This window comes from Haematobia irritans, chromosome 3 (genome assembly GCF_050003625.1).
Source record: "Haematobia irritans isolate KBUSLIRL chromosome 3, ASM5000362v1, whole genome shotgun sequence".
Lineage (NCBI taxonomy): Eukaryota > Metazoa > Arthropoda > Insecta > Diptera > Muscidae > Haematobia > Haematobia irritans.
In genome coordinates, this window is record NC_134399.1 from 154268481 (window position 1) to 154286838 (window position 18358).

Consider the following 18358-nt stretch of genomic DNA (forward strand, 5'->3'; position numbering starts at 1 on the left):
TCAAATGATTCGTGTCAAAATTTGACGTCTGTAAGTCAATTAGTTTGTGTGATAGAGCGTCTTTTGTGAACCAACTTTTGTTATTGTGAAAAAAAGGAAAAAAAGAAATTTCTTGTTTTGATAAAATACTGTTTTCTGAAGGAAAAAAATACGGTGGAAGCAAAAACTTGGCTTGATAATGAGTTTCCGTACTCTGCCCCAGGGAAATCAACAATAATTGATTGACATGCAAAATTCAAGCGTGGTGAAATGAGCACGGAGGACGGTGAACGCAGTGGACGCCCGAAAGAGGTGGTTACCGACGAAACCATCAAAAAAATCCACAAAATGATCCACAAAATGAAGTTGATCGAGATAGCAGAGGCCTTAAAGATATCAAAGGAACCTGTTGGTCATATCATTCATCAATATTTGGATATGCGGAAGCTCTGTGCAAAATGGGTGCCGCGCGAGCTCACATTTCACCAAAAACAATAACGTGTTGATGATTCTGAGCGGTGTTTGCAGCTGTTAACTCGTAATACAACCGAGTTTTTTCGTCGATATGTGACAATGGATGAAACATGGCTCCATCACTACACTCCTGAGTCCAATCGACAGTCGGCTGAGTGGACAGCGACCGGTGAACCATCTCCGAAGCGTGGAAAGACTCAAAAGTCCGCTGGCAAAGTAATGGCCTCTGTTTTTTGGGATGCGCATAGAATAATTTTTATCGATTATCTTGAGAAGGGAAAAAACCATCAACAGTGACTATTATATGGCGTTATTGGAGCGTTTGAAGGTCGAAATCGCGGCAAAACGGCCCCATACGAAGTAGAAAAAAGTGTTGTTCCACCAAGACAACAAACCGTGCTACAAGTCATTGAGAACGATGGCAAAAATTAATGAATTGGGCTTCGAATTGCTCCCCTCCCACCGTATTCTCCAGATCTGGCCCCCAGCGACTTTTTCTTGTTCTCAGACCTCAAAAGGATGCTCGCAGGGAAAAAATTTGGCTGCAATGAAGAGGTGATCGCCGAAACTGAGGCCTATTTTGAGGCAAAACCGAAGGAGTACTAACAAAATGGTATCAAAAAATTGGAAGGTCGTTAGGTTAGTTTAGGTTAGGTTAGGTGGCAGCCCGATGTATCAGTCTCACTCAGACTATTCAGTCAATTGTGATACCACATTGGTGAACTTCTCTCTTATCACTGAGTACTGCCCGATTCCATGTTAAGCTCAATGACAAGGGTCCTCCTTTTTATAGCCGAGTCGGAACGGAGTGCCACATTTCAGTGAAACCACTTAGAGAAGCTTTGGAACCCTCAGAAATGCCACCAGCATTACTGAGGTGGGATAAACCACCGCTGAAAAACTTTTTGGTGTTCGGTCGCAGCAGGAATCGAACCCACGACCTTGTGCAAAGCGGTGGCTCCGGCACGGTGGAAGCTCGTTATAATCGTTATATCGCTCTTGAAGGGAACTATGTTGAATAATAACAAGTATATACGGCCGTAAGTTCGGCCAGGCCGAAGCTTATGTACCCTCCATCATGGATTGCGTAGAAACTTCATCTAAACACTGCCATCCACAATCGAATTACTTAAGTTGCGGTAACGCTTGCCGATGGCAAGGTATCTTAAAACCTCCTAACACCATCTTCTAAATTGTATGTAAGTCCATACGTGGTATATATTAAATCAAAAATGATCGATCCAATACGTATATAATTCAGTTTGACAAAGTAGACATAAAATTTTGACAAAATTTTCTACAGAAATAAAATTTTAACAAAATTTTCTATAGAAATAAAATTTTCACAAAATGTTCTATAGAAATAAAAATTTTCACAAAATTTTCTATAGAAAGAAGATTTTGACAAAAATTTCTACAGAAATAAAATTTTAACAAAATTTTCTATAGAAAAAAACTTTTGACAAAATTTTCAATAGAAATAAAATTTTGGTAGATTATTTTTGGCTCGAGTGGCAACCATGATTATGAACCGAATAAAATTTTGACAAAATTTTCTCTAGAAATAAAATTTTGAAAAAATTTTCTATAGAAATAAAATTTTGACAAAATTTTCTATAGAAATAAAATTTTGACAAAATTTTCTATAGAAATAAAATTTTGGTAGATTATTTTTGGCTCTAGTGGCAACCATGCTTATGAACCGATACGGACCAATTTTTGTGTGATTGGACCAATTTTGGTGTAGTGGTTAGCGACCATATACTAACACCACGTGCCTAATTTGAACCCGATCGGATGAATTTTGTTCCTCCAAGAGGCTCCGGAGGTCAAATCTGGAGAATATTTTATATGGGGGCTATATATAATTATGGACCAATATGGATCAATTCTGGCACGGTTGTTAGAGACCATATACCAATACCATGTACCAAATTTCAGCCGGATTGGATGCAATTTGCTCTTCTTTGAGGCTTCGCAAGCTTAATCTGGAGATCGGTTTATATGGGGTCTATATACAATCATGGACCGATGTGGATCAATTTTTGCATGGTTGTTAGAGACCATATACCAACATCATGTACCAAATTTCAGCCGGATCGGATGAAATTTTCTTCTCTTTGAGGCTCCGCAAGCCAAATCTGGGGATCGGTTTATATGGGGGCTATATATAATTATGGACCGATGTGAACCAATTTTTGCATGGTTGTTAGAGACCATATACCAACACCATGTACCAAATTTCAGCCGGATCGGATGAAATATGCTTCTCTTAGAGGCTCCACAAGCCAAATCTGGGGATCGGTTTATATGGGGGCTATATATAATTATTGACCGATGTGAACCAATTTTTGCATGGTTGTTAGAGACCACATACCAACACCATGTACCAAATTTCAGCCGGATCGGATGAAATTTGCTTCTCTTTTAGGATCCGCAAGCCAAATCTGGGGATCGGTTTATATGGGGGCTATATATAAATTTGTACCGATGTGGACCAATTTTTGCATGGTTGTTAGAGACCATATACCAACACCATATACCAAATTTCAGCCGGATCGGATGAAATATGCTTCTGTTAGGGGCTCCACAAGCCAAATCTGAGGGTCCCTTTATATGGGGGCTATACGTAAAAGTGGACCGATATGGCCCATTTTCAATACCATCCGACCTACATCGATAACAACTACTTGTGCCAAGTTTCAAGTCGATAGCTTGTTTCTTTCGGAAGTTAGCGTGATTTCAACAGACGGACGGACGGACGGACGGACATGCTTAGATCGACTCAGAATTTCACCACGACCCATAATATATATACTTTATGGGGTCTTAGAGCAATATTTCGATGTGTTACAAACGGAATGACAAAGTTAATATACCCCCATCCTATGATGGAGGGTATAAAAACGAAGTTTGACAAAAAAAAACTGTGTTTTTCTTTGTTAGACCGGGGACTTATCAGCCAACCTGTTATGTGGTCCATATATAATTCTAAACATATCTTATATGAAACCATTCAATAACAACTTCTATCGCCAAATTTCAAGTCGAGAGCTTCTTTCGTTGGGAAGTTAGCGTGATTTCAACAATGCAAACAATATTTTGTTTGGACCAATCCTGAAAATATATATGCTTGAAGCAAAATGTTTTTGGGCTTTATGTTACAGAAGCGATTTTTTTTTTTTTGAGGTTGCGGATATCGTCTGTAGAATGAATTCTCTATTTTACAGTATCGTCCAGCACAGTTATTGGTGCCAGTTTATATATTTATGAAATAAATACTATACTTCTACTTACATTTCTTCTTGGCGCTTCATGTTTAACATTCCAATCCTCCAAAGGTCTAAAATTTCGTCCACAACAATAGTTTTTGCAGTTTTTAGAGCGCAAACATGTTCTACTTCGATAATCTTTACTGACACAGTGGTAATCATCCAAAATTAAAATTAACACAAAAATAACCCAAACATTTGTAAACATTTTTATTGAATAGAACGTGTCCGACACTTCATTGATGTGTTTGTGAATAAATGAACCATGTCTAAGTCAACTAAAAATACAAACAAAAATAAACATCAATGTTGTGGTTATATCTATAATATACGCAGGAAAGAAATAAATAGCTCAATGTATAAAGTAAATAACTTAATTTAACTCAAATGAGTGATATGATTACACTGAAAAAAATATTTACGTGATATTAAAGATTATGCAACCTAAATTTTAGGATGCGCAATTTACAAAATATTTTAATTAAAATAATGTTTACAATCGTTGTTTCAATTTTTTTTTTCATTAAATTTAGGACACAAATTTTGTAAATTTGCGTCGCTCCGTTAAAGTCGCATGTCTTTGAACTAAGGAAAATTTTCCTTCAAATAAAGAAACATATTTTGGATTTAAAGAAATCGTCCTTCAACTAACTGAAATATTGAAACTTTAGATTCAAGATAAAAACGCTTCAAATATAGGCTATGACTTATTTTAAGGATTTAGCAGCTTTGCTTTAAAGTTTTTTTTGGAATTAAGAAAACATTTTTATTTTGAGGTATCCGCTATAATTTGGATTTTTAAACTGGCATTTATTTGTACTTGAATAGCTTTATTAATATACCGCGAAAAGAAAATGAAAATTCGATAAATGAGATCTAAATCCTATTTGTAATTTGTTGATCCTACACTCAAAAAAAATTTACTTGGATCCAAAGATTTTGACCTTGCCTTAAGGACTTTGATATTGATTCCGAGCCAAAGATGCGGCTTCTTTTAAATAAAGAAATTTTTTGCGACCTATCTGGCTTTAAATCTAGGATCAATAAAATTAAAATTAGGATACAGATATCAATTATCAAATTTTCTTACTCTTTTCGCGGTTTATTAATAAAGGTCCTCGCGTACAAATATATGTCAGTTTAAAAATCCAAATTATAACGGATACTTAAAAGTAAAAACTATTTTCTTAATTCCAAAAATACTTTAAACCAAAGACGATAAATTCTCAAAATAAGTCTTAGCCTATATCTGAAGAGTTTTTATCTTAAATCTAAAGTTTCAATATTTCAGTTAATTTAAGGACAATTTCTTTAAACCAAAAATTAGTTCAAAGACATGCAACTTTAACGGAGCGACGCAAATTTACAAAATTTGTGTCCTAAATTTAATGAAAAAATTTTAAACAAAGATTGTTAACTTTATTTTAATTAAAATTTCATTACTTTAAAGAAATTAGTCTTTAATATTTTGTAAATTTCGCATCCTAAAATGTAGGTTGCGTAAGCTTTAATATACCACTTAAATATTTTTTCAGTGTAGATTTAAGGCCAGATAGGTCGCTTAAAATGTCTTTGTTTTAAAGAAGGCGCATCTTTGGCTCGGAATCAATACCAAAATCCTTAAGAGAAGGTCAAAGTCTTTGGATCCAAGTAAACTTTTTTTTGAGTGTAAGACTGTTATTACGTATCCACTACTTGCATTTATGTATCGTCTAGCAGATTTATTAATATATTTTCATCATATTTCCAATCTCTACAATTATACGACGGTTGCCTTTTATATGTCGAGATTAGAAAAACAAATAAATATTATCATCGATAATTGGTTTATTATTTTTCATGCATTTGAACCAATTGTCGATGCACTTTTGCCACTCTGAATGAGTTATCTTCAAAACATGCATTCTGAACGCATCAATCGCTTTTTCATATATCGCAAAACGTTGACCTCTCATTTTCTTTACGTACGAAACTAAAACGAAGTCATTCGATGCCAAGTCAGTACTATCCGGCGTATGACAAATCAAATCGATATTTTGAGAGCTCAAATATGCAGTTTTTGAGTCGATGCGCAGTGGTTCCAAATCGCTTTTTATACACTGCAAAAAATATTGTCAAAGATTTCATGTCTTTAAATTACGAATGTAAATTTTGCTTAGCATAGAAGACGCATTTCTCTAATTTAATTTTTTTTCCCTTATTCAAAAGTCTATAAACTTTTCAATGAAGTCGTATTTTCCTTATAATTAAGTGGTTTGACTTAAAAATGGGTACCATAACATGAAAGAAAAAAATTTTGGGCTAAGGTCAACTTGACTTTAAGAATTCAGAAAAATTATTTAAAATTAATGAAATTGTATTTAAATTTGTTGTCTTTTTGCATCTTGACTACAAAGCAAAAAATCGTTCAAATATAGGACACGTTTTTCAACACTTTATTTTAAAGAGGTTTTTTACTTGAAACATAGCATAATTTCTACTAGAAGTCGAGTCTTAATTTGGAAAATAAACTTGTCTTTAACTCGTTTTTAAAGGACTTTGACAGCATTTGAAGAAAAAAGCTGAAAAAGTGAAAATTAAAATTTGCTTCCTAGAAACAAGTACACAATACCCAAATTTAAAAGAAATTTGGGTTATATACAATTATGAACTTGATATGTACCAATTTTTGTGTGATTGGGGATCGATTTATCTGAGGGCTATATATAACTATAGACCAATATGGACTTAGTTAGGCATGGTTGTTAATGGTCATATACTAACACAATGTACCAAATTTCAACTGACTCGGATGAAATTTGCTCCTCCAAGTGGCTCCAAAACCAAATCTCGGGATCGGTTTATATGGGGGCTATATATGATTATGGACTGATATCGACCACTTTTGGCATGTCTGTTAAATATCATATACTACCACCACGTACCAAATTTCAACCAGATCGGATGAATTTTGCTTCTCCGAAAGGCACAGGGGGTCAAATCTGGGGATCGGTTTATATGGGGGCTATATATAATTATGGACTGATATGAACTAAGTCCTACATGGTTGTTGGATAACATATACTAACTTCACGGACCAAATTTTAACCGAATCGGATGGATTTTGCTCTTTCAAGTGGCTCCGGAGGTCAAATCTGGGGATCGGTTTATATGGAGGCTATATATAATTATGGACCAATTTCGACCAATTTTTGCATTGGTGTTTGAGGAAATATATTAACACCACGTACCAAATTTCAACTGAATCAGATGAATTTTGGTATTCCAAGAGGCTTCGGAGGTCAAATCTGGTGATCGGTTTATATGGGGGCTATATATAATTATGAACCGATATGGACCAATTTTTGCATGGTCATTAGAGACCATATACTAACATCATGTACCAAATTTCAGCCGGATCGGATGGAATTTGTTTCTCTTAGAGGCTCCGCAAACCAAATCGGGGGATCGGTTTATATGGTGGCTATATATAATTATAGACCGATGTGAATCAATTTTTGCATGGTTGTTAGAGACCATATACTAACACCATGTACCAAATTTCAGCCGGATCGGATGAAAGTTGCTTCTCTTAGAGGCTCTGCAAGCCAAATTTGGCGGTCCGTTTATATGGGGGCTATACGTAAAAGTTGACCGATATGGCCCATTTGCAATACCATTCGACCTACATCAATAACAACTACTTGTGCCAAGTTTCAAGTCGATAGCTTGTTTCGTTCGGAAGTTAGCGTGATTTCAACTGACGGACGGACGGACGGACATGCTCAGATCGACTCAGAATTTCACCACGACCCAGAATGTATATACTTTATGGGGTCTTAGATCAATATTTCGATGTGTTACAAACGGAATGACAAAGTTAATATACCCCTGTGGTGGATGGTATACAAAAGACCGAGAATACGAAACTAACTATAAGAGAGAATAAAATCTGTAAAAAGATATGAGAGCAACAACACACTCTCTCTTTTTGAGTATATTTATGGTAAAGTTATTATTTTTGGAGAGCTGGTATGCTTACAACTAAGTACTTATTTGTGGCGCATCATCACCAAAAATTAATTAAGTTCAAAGTTGTAAAAAATAATCACAAGAGCTGAAAAAAAATGCGTGAGATTAATCTCTTAAGTAGCTGTAGACAAAACATGTAGCGCTCGAACGTCAAAACTTTTTGAGTCCGTATAACCTCAAAAGTTTCAAGCTTTACGATAGAGCTTTCGGTTGGCAGACTATAATCCTCATAATTGGGAGGCCATATTTTAACCGGATCGGATAAAATTTGTTCCTCCATGATGATCCAGAAGTTAAATCTTGAGGTTTGGTTTATACTCGTATATATAATATATATGAGGGCTACATATAATAATTAACTGATATAGTCTTATTTTTGGGTGGTTTTTATAGGGCATATACTGACATAACGTCCCAAATTTCTACCGTATCGGATGGCATTTGTCCACTTAGAGGTTCTGGATGTCAAATCTGGGGATCGGTTTATTTTCAATACCATCCGAACCACATCATTAGCAACTACTTTTATCCAGTTTCAAGTCGATAGTTTGTTTCGTTCCGAAGTTAGCATTATTTCAACAGACGGATTGACATCAATAGATCGACTCAAAATTTCACCACGACCCAAGAATATATGTGTACTTTGTGTGGTCCGACACCAATATTTCGATCGTGGAGGGAACTGCACACTTAAGTGTCCTTTATACGCCCAACCTAAACGGGAGATCGATCTATATGGGAGCTAACTTTACCCGGTAAATACAAAAATTTCTCTTTATGGAACCAAAATACCTATAGAGTTCCAAGTTCACGAGTCTATGTTAGATGTTCAAGAATTTTAGTCGTATTATGGGTATATGTGGGGGCAAACAAGAAAATACAAGCGAAAGTTCGGACAGGACGAATCGGATTAAATTTTCACTTCCAAGTGGCTCCATAGGACAAATCTGGGTATCGGTTTATATGGGGCTATAAGTAAAAGTGCTCCGATATGGCCCATTTGCGATACCATACGACCTACATACAATAACAACTAATTTTATCAAGTTTCAAGTCGATAGCTTGTTTCCTTGTTCCCCCGTTGACTTTAAAGGGGGATGCATTTTGGAATGTTTCAGCTAGTAATTAAAACAAAACAGTAACAATAATTTATAAACCCAGCGAAAACTCATATTACCAGGTACAAGTATACCTGCGCCAAATAGGTAACAACTTCTTAGTACATATATCAGCAGCAGTGTTACCGTTGGAAATTTTGAAAAAGTCGCATACTCAAAAAAAGGTCGCACAAAAAAGTAGCATAATGATAAAAAAGTCGCATACATTTGTGAAGTATTTTATTACAAAAAATCTTCTATAAATCAACACAAAAACAATAAAGGAACACTCCCTTTAACATAAAGAGATATTTTAGCAACTTATTGTATCATAAAATCCAGTAAAACGTAAACTTGCAATAAATAAAAAATTGATTTTTTTTCTCCTTCCTAAAATCGGCAGAAATGTACGAGAACGCCATCAAGTGCCAATTAAAAGCATTTAAATCAATTAAAAAACAAAAATATTTATTTTTTTTGTAATACATTCCTGATTGACTCTGTGAAATATATTGCACGTATTATTTGTTTATGGCTAACTCTTGCAAGATTTTACCGGGAAAAAAATTCCTAGCAAAAAACTTATCTAATCCTCAAATTTTAAGTCTGATCTCACTCTGGCTCTCTTTTGCTGGCTTTTTGGAGTAAACGAAAGACTCCAGTAAAAATTGGTGATAATTGTTCTGGCGTCTCATATTGTGGAGGAGACGATTTGAAACATTCAGCATCCACCGTAGAAACATATTTTGCTCTTTGGTCGAAACTGGGTTTGAATCCATGGGCGGGCCATTGCGGTGGCTTCGCGTAAGGCGCACGGCAATGAATTCCCACTTATAAAAATTGCTTAAAATTTAAGCACTTCCCACATTTTACATATTTCAAAAAAAGTCGCACAAAAAGTCGCATGACATCAAAAAGGTTGCAAAATGCGACTAAAGTCGCACAACGGTAACACTGATCAGCAGTAATACTTTTACATGGACATGACATTGGAGGACAGTACTTCGGTGCAAGCATACCAGCAGTCTGAAAATAAGTACTTCCTCGCAAGCATACCAGCTCTCAAAAAAAAAAAATAGGTTTACCGTAAATATAATCAAAAAGAGCGAGTTTGTTGCTGCTCTCATATCTATTTATAACAGGTTGGTAACAGGTAAGTCCTCGGTCTAACAAAGAAAAACACATTTTTTTGTCAAAATTAGTTTTTATTATTCAACATAGTTCTCTTCAAGAGCGATACAACGATTATAACGACCTTCCATTTTTTTGATACCATTTTGGTAGTACTCCTTCGGTTTTGCCTCAAAATAGGCCTCAGTTTCGGCGATCACCTCTTCATTGCAGCCAAATTTTTTCCCTGCGAGCATCCTTTTGAGGTCTGAGAACAAGAAAAAGTGGCTGGGGCCAGATCTGGAGAATACGGTGGGTGGGGAAGCAATTCGAAGCCCAATTCATTAATTTTTGCCATCGTTCTCAATGACTTGTAGCACGGTGCGTTGTCTTGGTGGAACAACACTTTTTTCTTCTTCACATGGGGCCGTTTTGCCGCGATTTCGATCTTCAAACGCTCCAATAACGCCATATAATCGTCACTGTTGATGGTTTTTCCCTTCTCAAGATAATCGATAAAAATTATTCCATGCGCATCCCAAAAAACAGAGGCCATTACTTTGCCAGCGGACTTTTGAGTCTTTCCACGCTTCGGAGACGGTTCACCGGTCGCTGTCCACTCAGCCGACTGTCGATTGGACTCAGGAGTGTAGTGATGGAGCCATTGTCACATATCGACGGAAAAACTCGGTTGTATTACGAGTTAACTGCTGCAAACACCGCTCAGAATCATCAACACGTTGTTGTTTTTGGTCAAATGCGAGCTCGCGCGGCACCCATTTTGCACAGAGCTTCCGCATATCCAAATATTGATGAATGATATGACCAACACGTTCCTTCGATATCTTTAAGGCCTCTGCTATCTCGATCAACTTTATTTTATTGTCATTCAAAATCATTTTGTGGATTTTTTTGATGTTTTCGTCGGTAACCACCTCTTTCGCGCGTCCACTGCGTTCACCGTCCTCCGCGCTCATTTCACCACGCTTGAATTTTGCATACCAATCAATTATTGTTGATTTCCCTGGGGCAGAGTCCGGAAACTCATTATCAAGCCAAGTTTTTACTTCCACCGTATTTTTCCCCTTCAGAAAACAGTATTTTATCAAAACACGAAATTCCTTTTTTTCCATTTTTTCACAATAACAAAAGTTGCTTCACAAAAGACGCTCTATCTCACAAACTAATTGACTTACAGACGTCAAATTTTGACACGAATCATTTGAAGTTTGGTACTATATAAAAACAAATATAGTCGGGCCCCGCCCGACTATATCATACCCTAAACCACCATTACAGAATTAGTAATCATAAGCATTTGTGGGGTAACATATAGGTATGGGAGATAAACCGCAGTTGCATATTTAAGAAAATTAAGCGGTACATGTCTATGGGTGTTTTGTGTCAATCTGACTATAGCTCATAGTCAATGTTGCCAGGAAAAATGTTCGGTTTACCCTACAAGGACAAAAAAGTTCCCTACTTTCCCATACATTCCCAAACAATTTTCCCTACTATATTTTTCGTTAAATTTAAAAAAATTTTACAAAACAAAAATGGTTCTAAGTACTTTATTATCTTCAAACATGAATATGCAACGTATATGACTTAGAATATAAATTTGTATTATCATCACGGTTGCCACAGTTGGTAGAATTCTACCCAAGTTAGTAATCTTTTGTGTTAAATCTCTATAAAAATAAAATTTTGGAAAAAATTTCTATAAACAAATTTTTGTGAGAAATTTTTCTATAGAAATAAAATTTTGACAATAAATTCTATAAATAGAAATAAAATTTTGAGAAAAATTCCACAGAAATAAAATTTTGAGATAATTTTTTATAGAAATAATATTTTGAAAAAAAATTCTATAGAAATACAATTTTGACAAAATGTTCTATAGAAAAAAAATGTTGAAAAAATTTTCTACAGGAATAAAGTTTACCACACATTGTTAAAGATCAAGCCTTGCCGGCATCTAATTTCCTTCTCTAGAGCCACCAAAATGTAAAAATTATTACAAATTGTGTTGAGTAAAGATGTCCTACATTGTGGGCCTACGTCCCTACAAGACGCTAAATATTAGAAAAACCCTACATATAGGGAATTTTCCCTACTTCTAGCAACACTGGCTGTGTTGATATTGCGCCTACGGAGTTAGTATGCCACTAATATTGAGCCCATTATTAAAAAATAGAAAATCGTTAAATTAATGTGGGTAATAAATACAAATTTGTAAAAATCGAGCAATATTCTTATGTAAGAGCTACAAGTACGTATAAGCACGATCGGCTAGTACATCAAAATTTGAAATTTGAGTAACATTGGTTAATAAATAAGAGTACTATGGCCAAATTTAGGGAAATCGAGCGATGCATATATATGGAAGCTATCAAAATCTGAACCAATTTGCATAATATTTTGCGGGTTTTATTAATACCACAAAAGGTAACCTTGTGCAAGATTTGAGTAAGATCAGTCACAAAATGAGGCCTGTATGGTCAAACATAAGGTTATAAGGGCGAATTTTTCAAAACCGGGCGATACAAATATGGGAGCTATATCAAAATTTGAACCGATTTCGATGAACTTTTAGTAAGATCGGTTAATAAATAAGGGTTTTATGGCCAAATTTTGGAAAATCGGGCTATACATATATATGGGAGCTATATCTAAATCTCAACCGATTTCGGTGATTTTTTGCACATATAGTTAGTGCTATAGAAGACTACATTTAGCCAAATTTGGGTAAGATCGGTTGATAAATAAGGGTTTTATGGTCAAATTTAGAAAAATCGGGCGGTACATATATATGGGAGCTATAGCTAAATCTGAACCGATTTCGATGATTTTTTGCACATATAGTAAGTGCTATAGAAGATTATATTTAGCCAACTTTGAGTAAGATCGGTTGGTAAATAAAGGTTTTGTGGCCAAATTTGGGAAAATCGGCGATACATATATATGGGAGCTATATCTAAATCTGAACCGATTTGGATGAAATTTTGCAGACTTGAAGGGCGATGGAAAAGATTACCTTTTGCCAAATTTGGTGACGATGCGTTTGCAAAAACGCGCAACGTGACCCCATTTGTCGAAATCGGGCGATACATATATATGGGAGCTATATCTAAACTTGATCCGATTTCTTCCAAATTCAATAGCGTTCGTCCTTGTGCCCAAAAAACTTCCTGTACCAAATTTTATCAAAATCGGTTAATAATTGCGACCGGAATCCTGTGAACAACAAATTCATGGACAGAGGGACGGACGGACACCAAGCGCTAGATCGACTCAGGAGGTGATTCTGAGTCGATCGGTATATATTTTATGGGGTCTAAAATCAATATTTCTGGTAGGCACATTTTTTGGCCGATCAAACTTATTATACCCAAACCACTATGTGGTTTAGGGTATAAATATGCATTTAATACTAGTGACGCCATCTATGTGTCAGGCCGGGTACTTATCAGCCAACCTGTTAGCTGATCGTATTTAGACTTACATGTAGCTCTTACATAAATCTATTGCTCTATTTGCAGAAATTTGGATTTATTACCCACAACTAATTGACCGATTTCCTCTTGTTTTAATAATGGACTCAATATTAGTGGCACACTAACTCTTTTGATGCAAAATAAACTATAGCTCCTAATATTAGACATTTCTGCACAGATTGTGACAAGACACCCATAAACATGTACCCCCCTTTATGTTCTCCAAAACCTATACGAATGATACCCCACAAATGCTTATGTTTATTAATTCAGTAGGGGTGGTTTAGGGTATGATATAGTCTGCCCCGCCCGAATTTCTACTTTACTCACTTGTTTGAAATTAATTTTTCTTGGTTTTTATACCCACCACCAGAGAATGGTGACGGGGTATAATAAGTTTGTCATTCCGTTTGTAACGCAACGAAATATCGATTTCCGACTATATAAAGTATATATATATTCTTGATCAGGCAGAAATTCTAAGACGATATAAGCATGTCCGTCTGTCCGTCTGTCTGTCTGTCTGGCTGTCTGTTGTAATCACGCTACAGCATTCAATAATGGAGCTATCGTCCTGAAATTTGGCACAGAATCGTCTTTTGTCTGCGCGCAGGTCAAGTTCGAAGATGGGCTATATCGGGCCATGTTTTGGTATAGCCCCCATATAAACCGACCTCTTTCGCTTATAGAAACCGTAGTTTTCATCCAATTTGCGCGAAATTGAAAATCTAGAGATATTTTGGGACCTTGAAGAGGTGTGCCAAAAATGGAGAGTGTCGGTCCATGTTTTGGTATAGCCCCCATATAAACCGACCTCCTGATTTGGGGTCTTTCGCTTATAGAAACCGTAGTTTTCATCCAATTTGCGCGAAATTGAAAATCAAGAGATATTTTGGGACCTTGAAGAGGTGTGCCAAAAATGGTGAGTGTCGGTCCATGTTTTGGTATAGCCCCCATATAAACCGACCTCCCGATTTGGGGTCTTTCGCTTATAGAAATATATAGTTTTCATCCAATTTGCGCGAAATTGAAAATCTAGGGGTATTTTGGAACCTTGAAGAGGTGTGCCAAAAATGGTGAGTGTCAGTGCATGTTTTGGTATAGCCCCCATATAGACCGATCTCCCGACTTTACTTCTTGGGCTTATAGAATCCGTAGTTTTTATCCAATTTGCCTCAATTTCAAATTCTAGAGGTATTTTAGAACCATAAAGAGGTGTGCCAAAAATGGTGAGTAGCGGTCCATGTTTTGGTATAGTCCCCATATAAACCGATCTCCCGTATTTTCTTTTTGGGCTTATAGAATTCGTAGTTTTTATCCAATTTGCCTGAAACTGGAAATCTTTAGGTATTTTAGAACTGTGAAGAGGTGTGCCAAAAATGGTGAGTATCGGTCCATGTTTTGGTATAGCCCCCATATAGACCGAGCTCCCGATCTTATTTCTTACGCGTCTAGAAACAGTATTTTTTATCCGATTTGTCTGAAATTGAAAATCTAGAGGTATTGTGGGACTATAAAGAGGTGTGTCAAAAATGGTCCGTATCGGTCCATGTTTTGGTATAGCCCACATATAGACCGATCTCCCGATTTTGCTTCTAGGTCTTCTAGAAACTATATTTACCATCCGATTTGCCTGAAATTGGAAATCTAGAGGTATTTGAGGACCATAAAAAGGTGTGCCGAAAATGGTGCTCATCGGTCCATATTTCGGTATAGCCCCCATATAGACTGATCTCCCGATTTTGCTTCTTGGGCTTCTAGAAACTATATTTCCTATCCGATTTTCCTGAAATTGAAAATCTAGAGTTCTTTTGGGACCATAAAAAGGTGTGTCGAAAATGGTGCCCATCGGTCCATGATTTGGTATAGCCCCCATATAGACCGATCTCCCGATTTTGCTTCTTGGGCTTCTAAAAACTATATTTACCATCCGATTTGCCTGAAATTCTAGAGCTTCTATAAACTTTATTTATTACCCGATTTTCCTGAAATTCGAAATCGAGATGTATTTTTGGACCACTAATAAGTGTGCCGAAATTGAGGTATATCGAGGACCATTTTTTGGTATAACCCCCATATAGACTGATCTCTCGATTTTTACTTCATGGGCGTCTAGATACTATATTTTTTAGCCGATTTGTTTGAAATTGAAAATCTGGAGGTATTTTAAGAACACATATATGTGAGTAGCAAATGATGCCTATCGGTCCATGTTTTGGTATAGCCCCAATATAGATCGATCTCCCGGCTTTATTTCTTGGGCTTCTAGAATCCGTAGTTTTTATACGATTTGCTGGAAATTAGTAATCTATAATGAAATTTTAGACAAACGAAATTTCCTTTTCGTATAAAGTATTTTCGTTTATTCAACGATTGTCTCTAAAATGTATGTCAAAAAAAAAAAAACTTTGCTTGCCTAAAATTACGTTTCTCAAAAAAGAAAACACTTATTTCATGGTCATGAAAATTGCTTGAAACTGAAAGTAGAATTTCCAGATTTAACTCATCGTATTTGTTTAAATAATGGCGGAAATAATCTACAGATTTAAGATTTCAAATCAAGTCGTAATTTCATAATATACACGATATGTTTATAATTCTCTAAACCTCAAACAAAATTGGTTCTCATAAATCCAGAATCTGATCTGGTCTTCATTGACTTGCTTGGGAGAAGATTTGTCATCAAACCCCCTACAATTCTATATATGATCAAGGAACCCACTACGACGAAGAGTTTTCAAACTAAACTATTATATTTGATTCATGGTGGTGGGTATTTAAGATTCGGCCGAATTTACTGCTTTATATACTTGTTTTTTTTTTTTTTTAAAGGAAACATCTACAGCTACATCTACATTTCGATATTGGAGGGAACTGAACACTTAAGTGTCCTTTATACGCCCAACCTAAACGGGAGGTTGATCTATATGGGAGCTGACTTTACCCGGTAAATACAAAAATTTGGCATTTCTCTTTATGGAACCAAAATACCTATAGAGTTCCAATTTCACGAGTCTATGTTAGATGTTCAAGAATTTTAGTCGAATTATGGGTATATGTGGAGGCAAACAAGAAAATACAAGCGAAAGTTCGGACAGGACGAATCTGATGAAATTTTATATGGGGCTATACGTAAAAGTGGTCCGATATGGCCCATTTGCAATACCATACGACCTACATACAATAACAACTAATTTTACCAAGTTTCAAGTCGATAGCTTGTTTCCGTGTCCCCCCGTTGACTTTAAACGGGGATGCATTTTGGAATATTTCAGCTACTAATTAAAACAAAACAGTAACAACAATTTATAAAGGTATAATAACACTAGTATACACTCAAAATGTACACTTGATGAAAATCAACTTTTTTTATGTATTTTGAGCTGCTGAATTCGAAAAAAAATTTAAAATTTTGTATAGAAGAGTTTTTTAGATATCCCGTTATTTTTAAAATTTCGCTCTTTTTCCACTCAATTTTTCAAAAAATTTTTCGAATTCAGCAGCTCAAAATGCATAAGAAAAGTTGATTTTCATCAAGTGTACATGCATTTTTTTTTGTAGACTAGTGTAATTAATAAAAGCTTTGGAAGTATACAAATTACCAACTTTAGAAAACAAGGTGCTAATTGATTGATTCCGGTAATTGCCATTTCGGTATGTCCTCCATAGGACGCAGGGCGTTGCGCCTTGTCGGTGGTAGACGTTCTCGGGCTATGTGGAACCACTGTGCCAAAAACCAAAAAGAACATTGCCCGAAGAAAATAATTCTCAGTAGGACAAACAGGTTCTGCAATGAATGCGAGGATCATCTTGCAGAGCGGTAAAAGAAAAACTTATTCAACCTAATCTGAAGAGAGTTACCAAACCACTTTTCACATGACCACATTTTGGTAAGTAAAGATTCAAAGAATTACAGCTCTCTATGCCAGTAAACTCTACATAAGACAGATTGCAACGAAGCAAACAACGAAAACATATACGACTTAAAGCACCATTGCCTTTATTCCACTTGACAGTCAAGTTTTTTTCATCGAACATATAGGAACCGTTTTCTCAACACGCAAGTGTATAAAAAAATTACTTCAAATAACAACAATGAATTTTTTATTATATTTCATTGGACTTCAAGTAATCTTCAGTCAATATACAATAAGAACTGTGAAAAGTGCAGCTATAATTTGTGATGATGCCAAATTAATTAAAGCAACTGAAAGCAAAGAAGTTGAAAATAAATTCGCCCACAATACTTCCGTACATCATTTACAGCACGAACAGCCGCCATCTTATGAAGGAACAAATAAACTGAATATATTTCTACATAAAATACAATGTTCTTTGGAGAAGGCTAAACCATGGATAGATGAACTGCAGCAAGAAGCTAAACGATTGGAAGAAGCAGCCAAAATTTTGGGTTTAGGTATTCTAAATAGTTTTGGAGATTTTATCCACAAATTGGCAGAAGATGATCCAGTTAAGAGTCCAGCAAATGCAACAGCTGGCCATATGGAAAGCAACATAACAACAACAACAACAACGCAGGAGGTGTCTACAGAAAAAATATCTGATTTTTTGTGCCCTGATGGTTTTGTAGCCGATCATAATGGCATATGTGAAAGAATTGAGGATAATTTAAGTTTATAATAAATAGACAAAAATAGAAATATTGAAGAGAAAGTTTTTTTTTCTGAAGAATATAACTCTTTGTGAAAAATACGTTTTAAAAATTTCCACTTAGTTGGTTGTATGCTTTTCACTCGAAAACAAGTTTTTTTTTACAAAATTTTCTGTAGAAATAAAATTTTGTCAACATTTTATTCTTACCCCCAATTTCATAAAGCTCCGTTAGTGTTCCATTAATTAACCAACTTTTAAACCGTATTATGGACGAAGCTGTCATCTTGCCTTTATATTCTATAGG

General features: G+C 35.6%; 1 protein-coding gene and 1 long non-coding RNA gene across 2 annotated transcripts in view; one reads left to right on the plus strand and one right to left on the minus strand.

The window, feature by feature from the left end:
• Positions 1-18358, minus strand: part of LOC142228077 (uncharacterized) — a 170696-nt gene that overhangs the window by 8910 nt on the left and 143428 nt on the right. The window contains exon 3 of the long non-coding RNA XR_012720060.1: positions 3751-4003. This is a non-coding gene — a long non-coding RNA (uncharacterized LOC142228077). The remainder of the gene's footprint in view (positions 1-3750; positions 4004-18358) is intronic.
• On the plus strand, positions 17419-18101 carry LOC142229312 (uncharacterized). The gene has a single exon (XM_075299862.1). It carries the CDS (start codon positions 17536-17538, stop codon positions 18079-18081), a length of 546 nt encoding a protein of 181 aa, XP_075155977.1. The 5' UTR covers positions 17419-17535; the 3' UTR covers positions 18082-18101.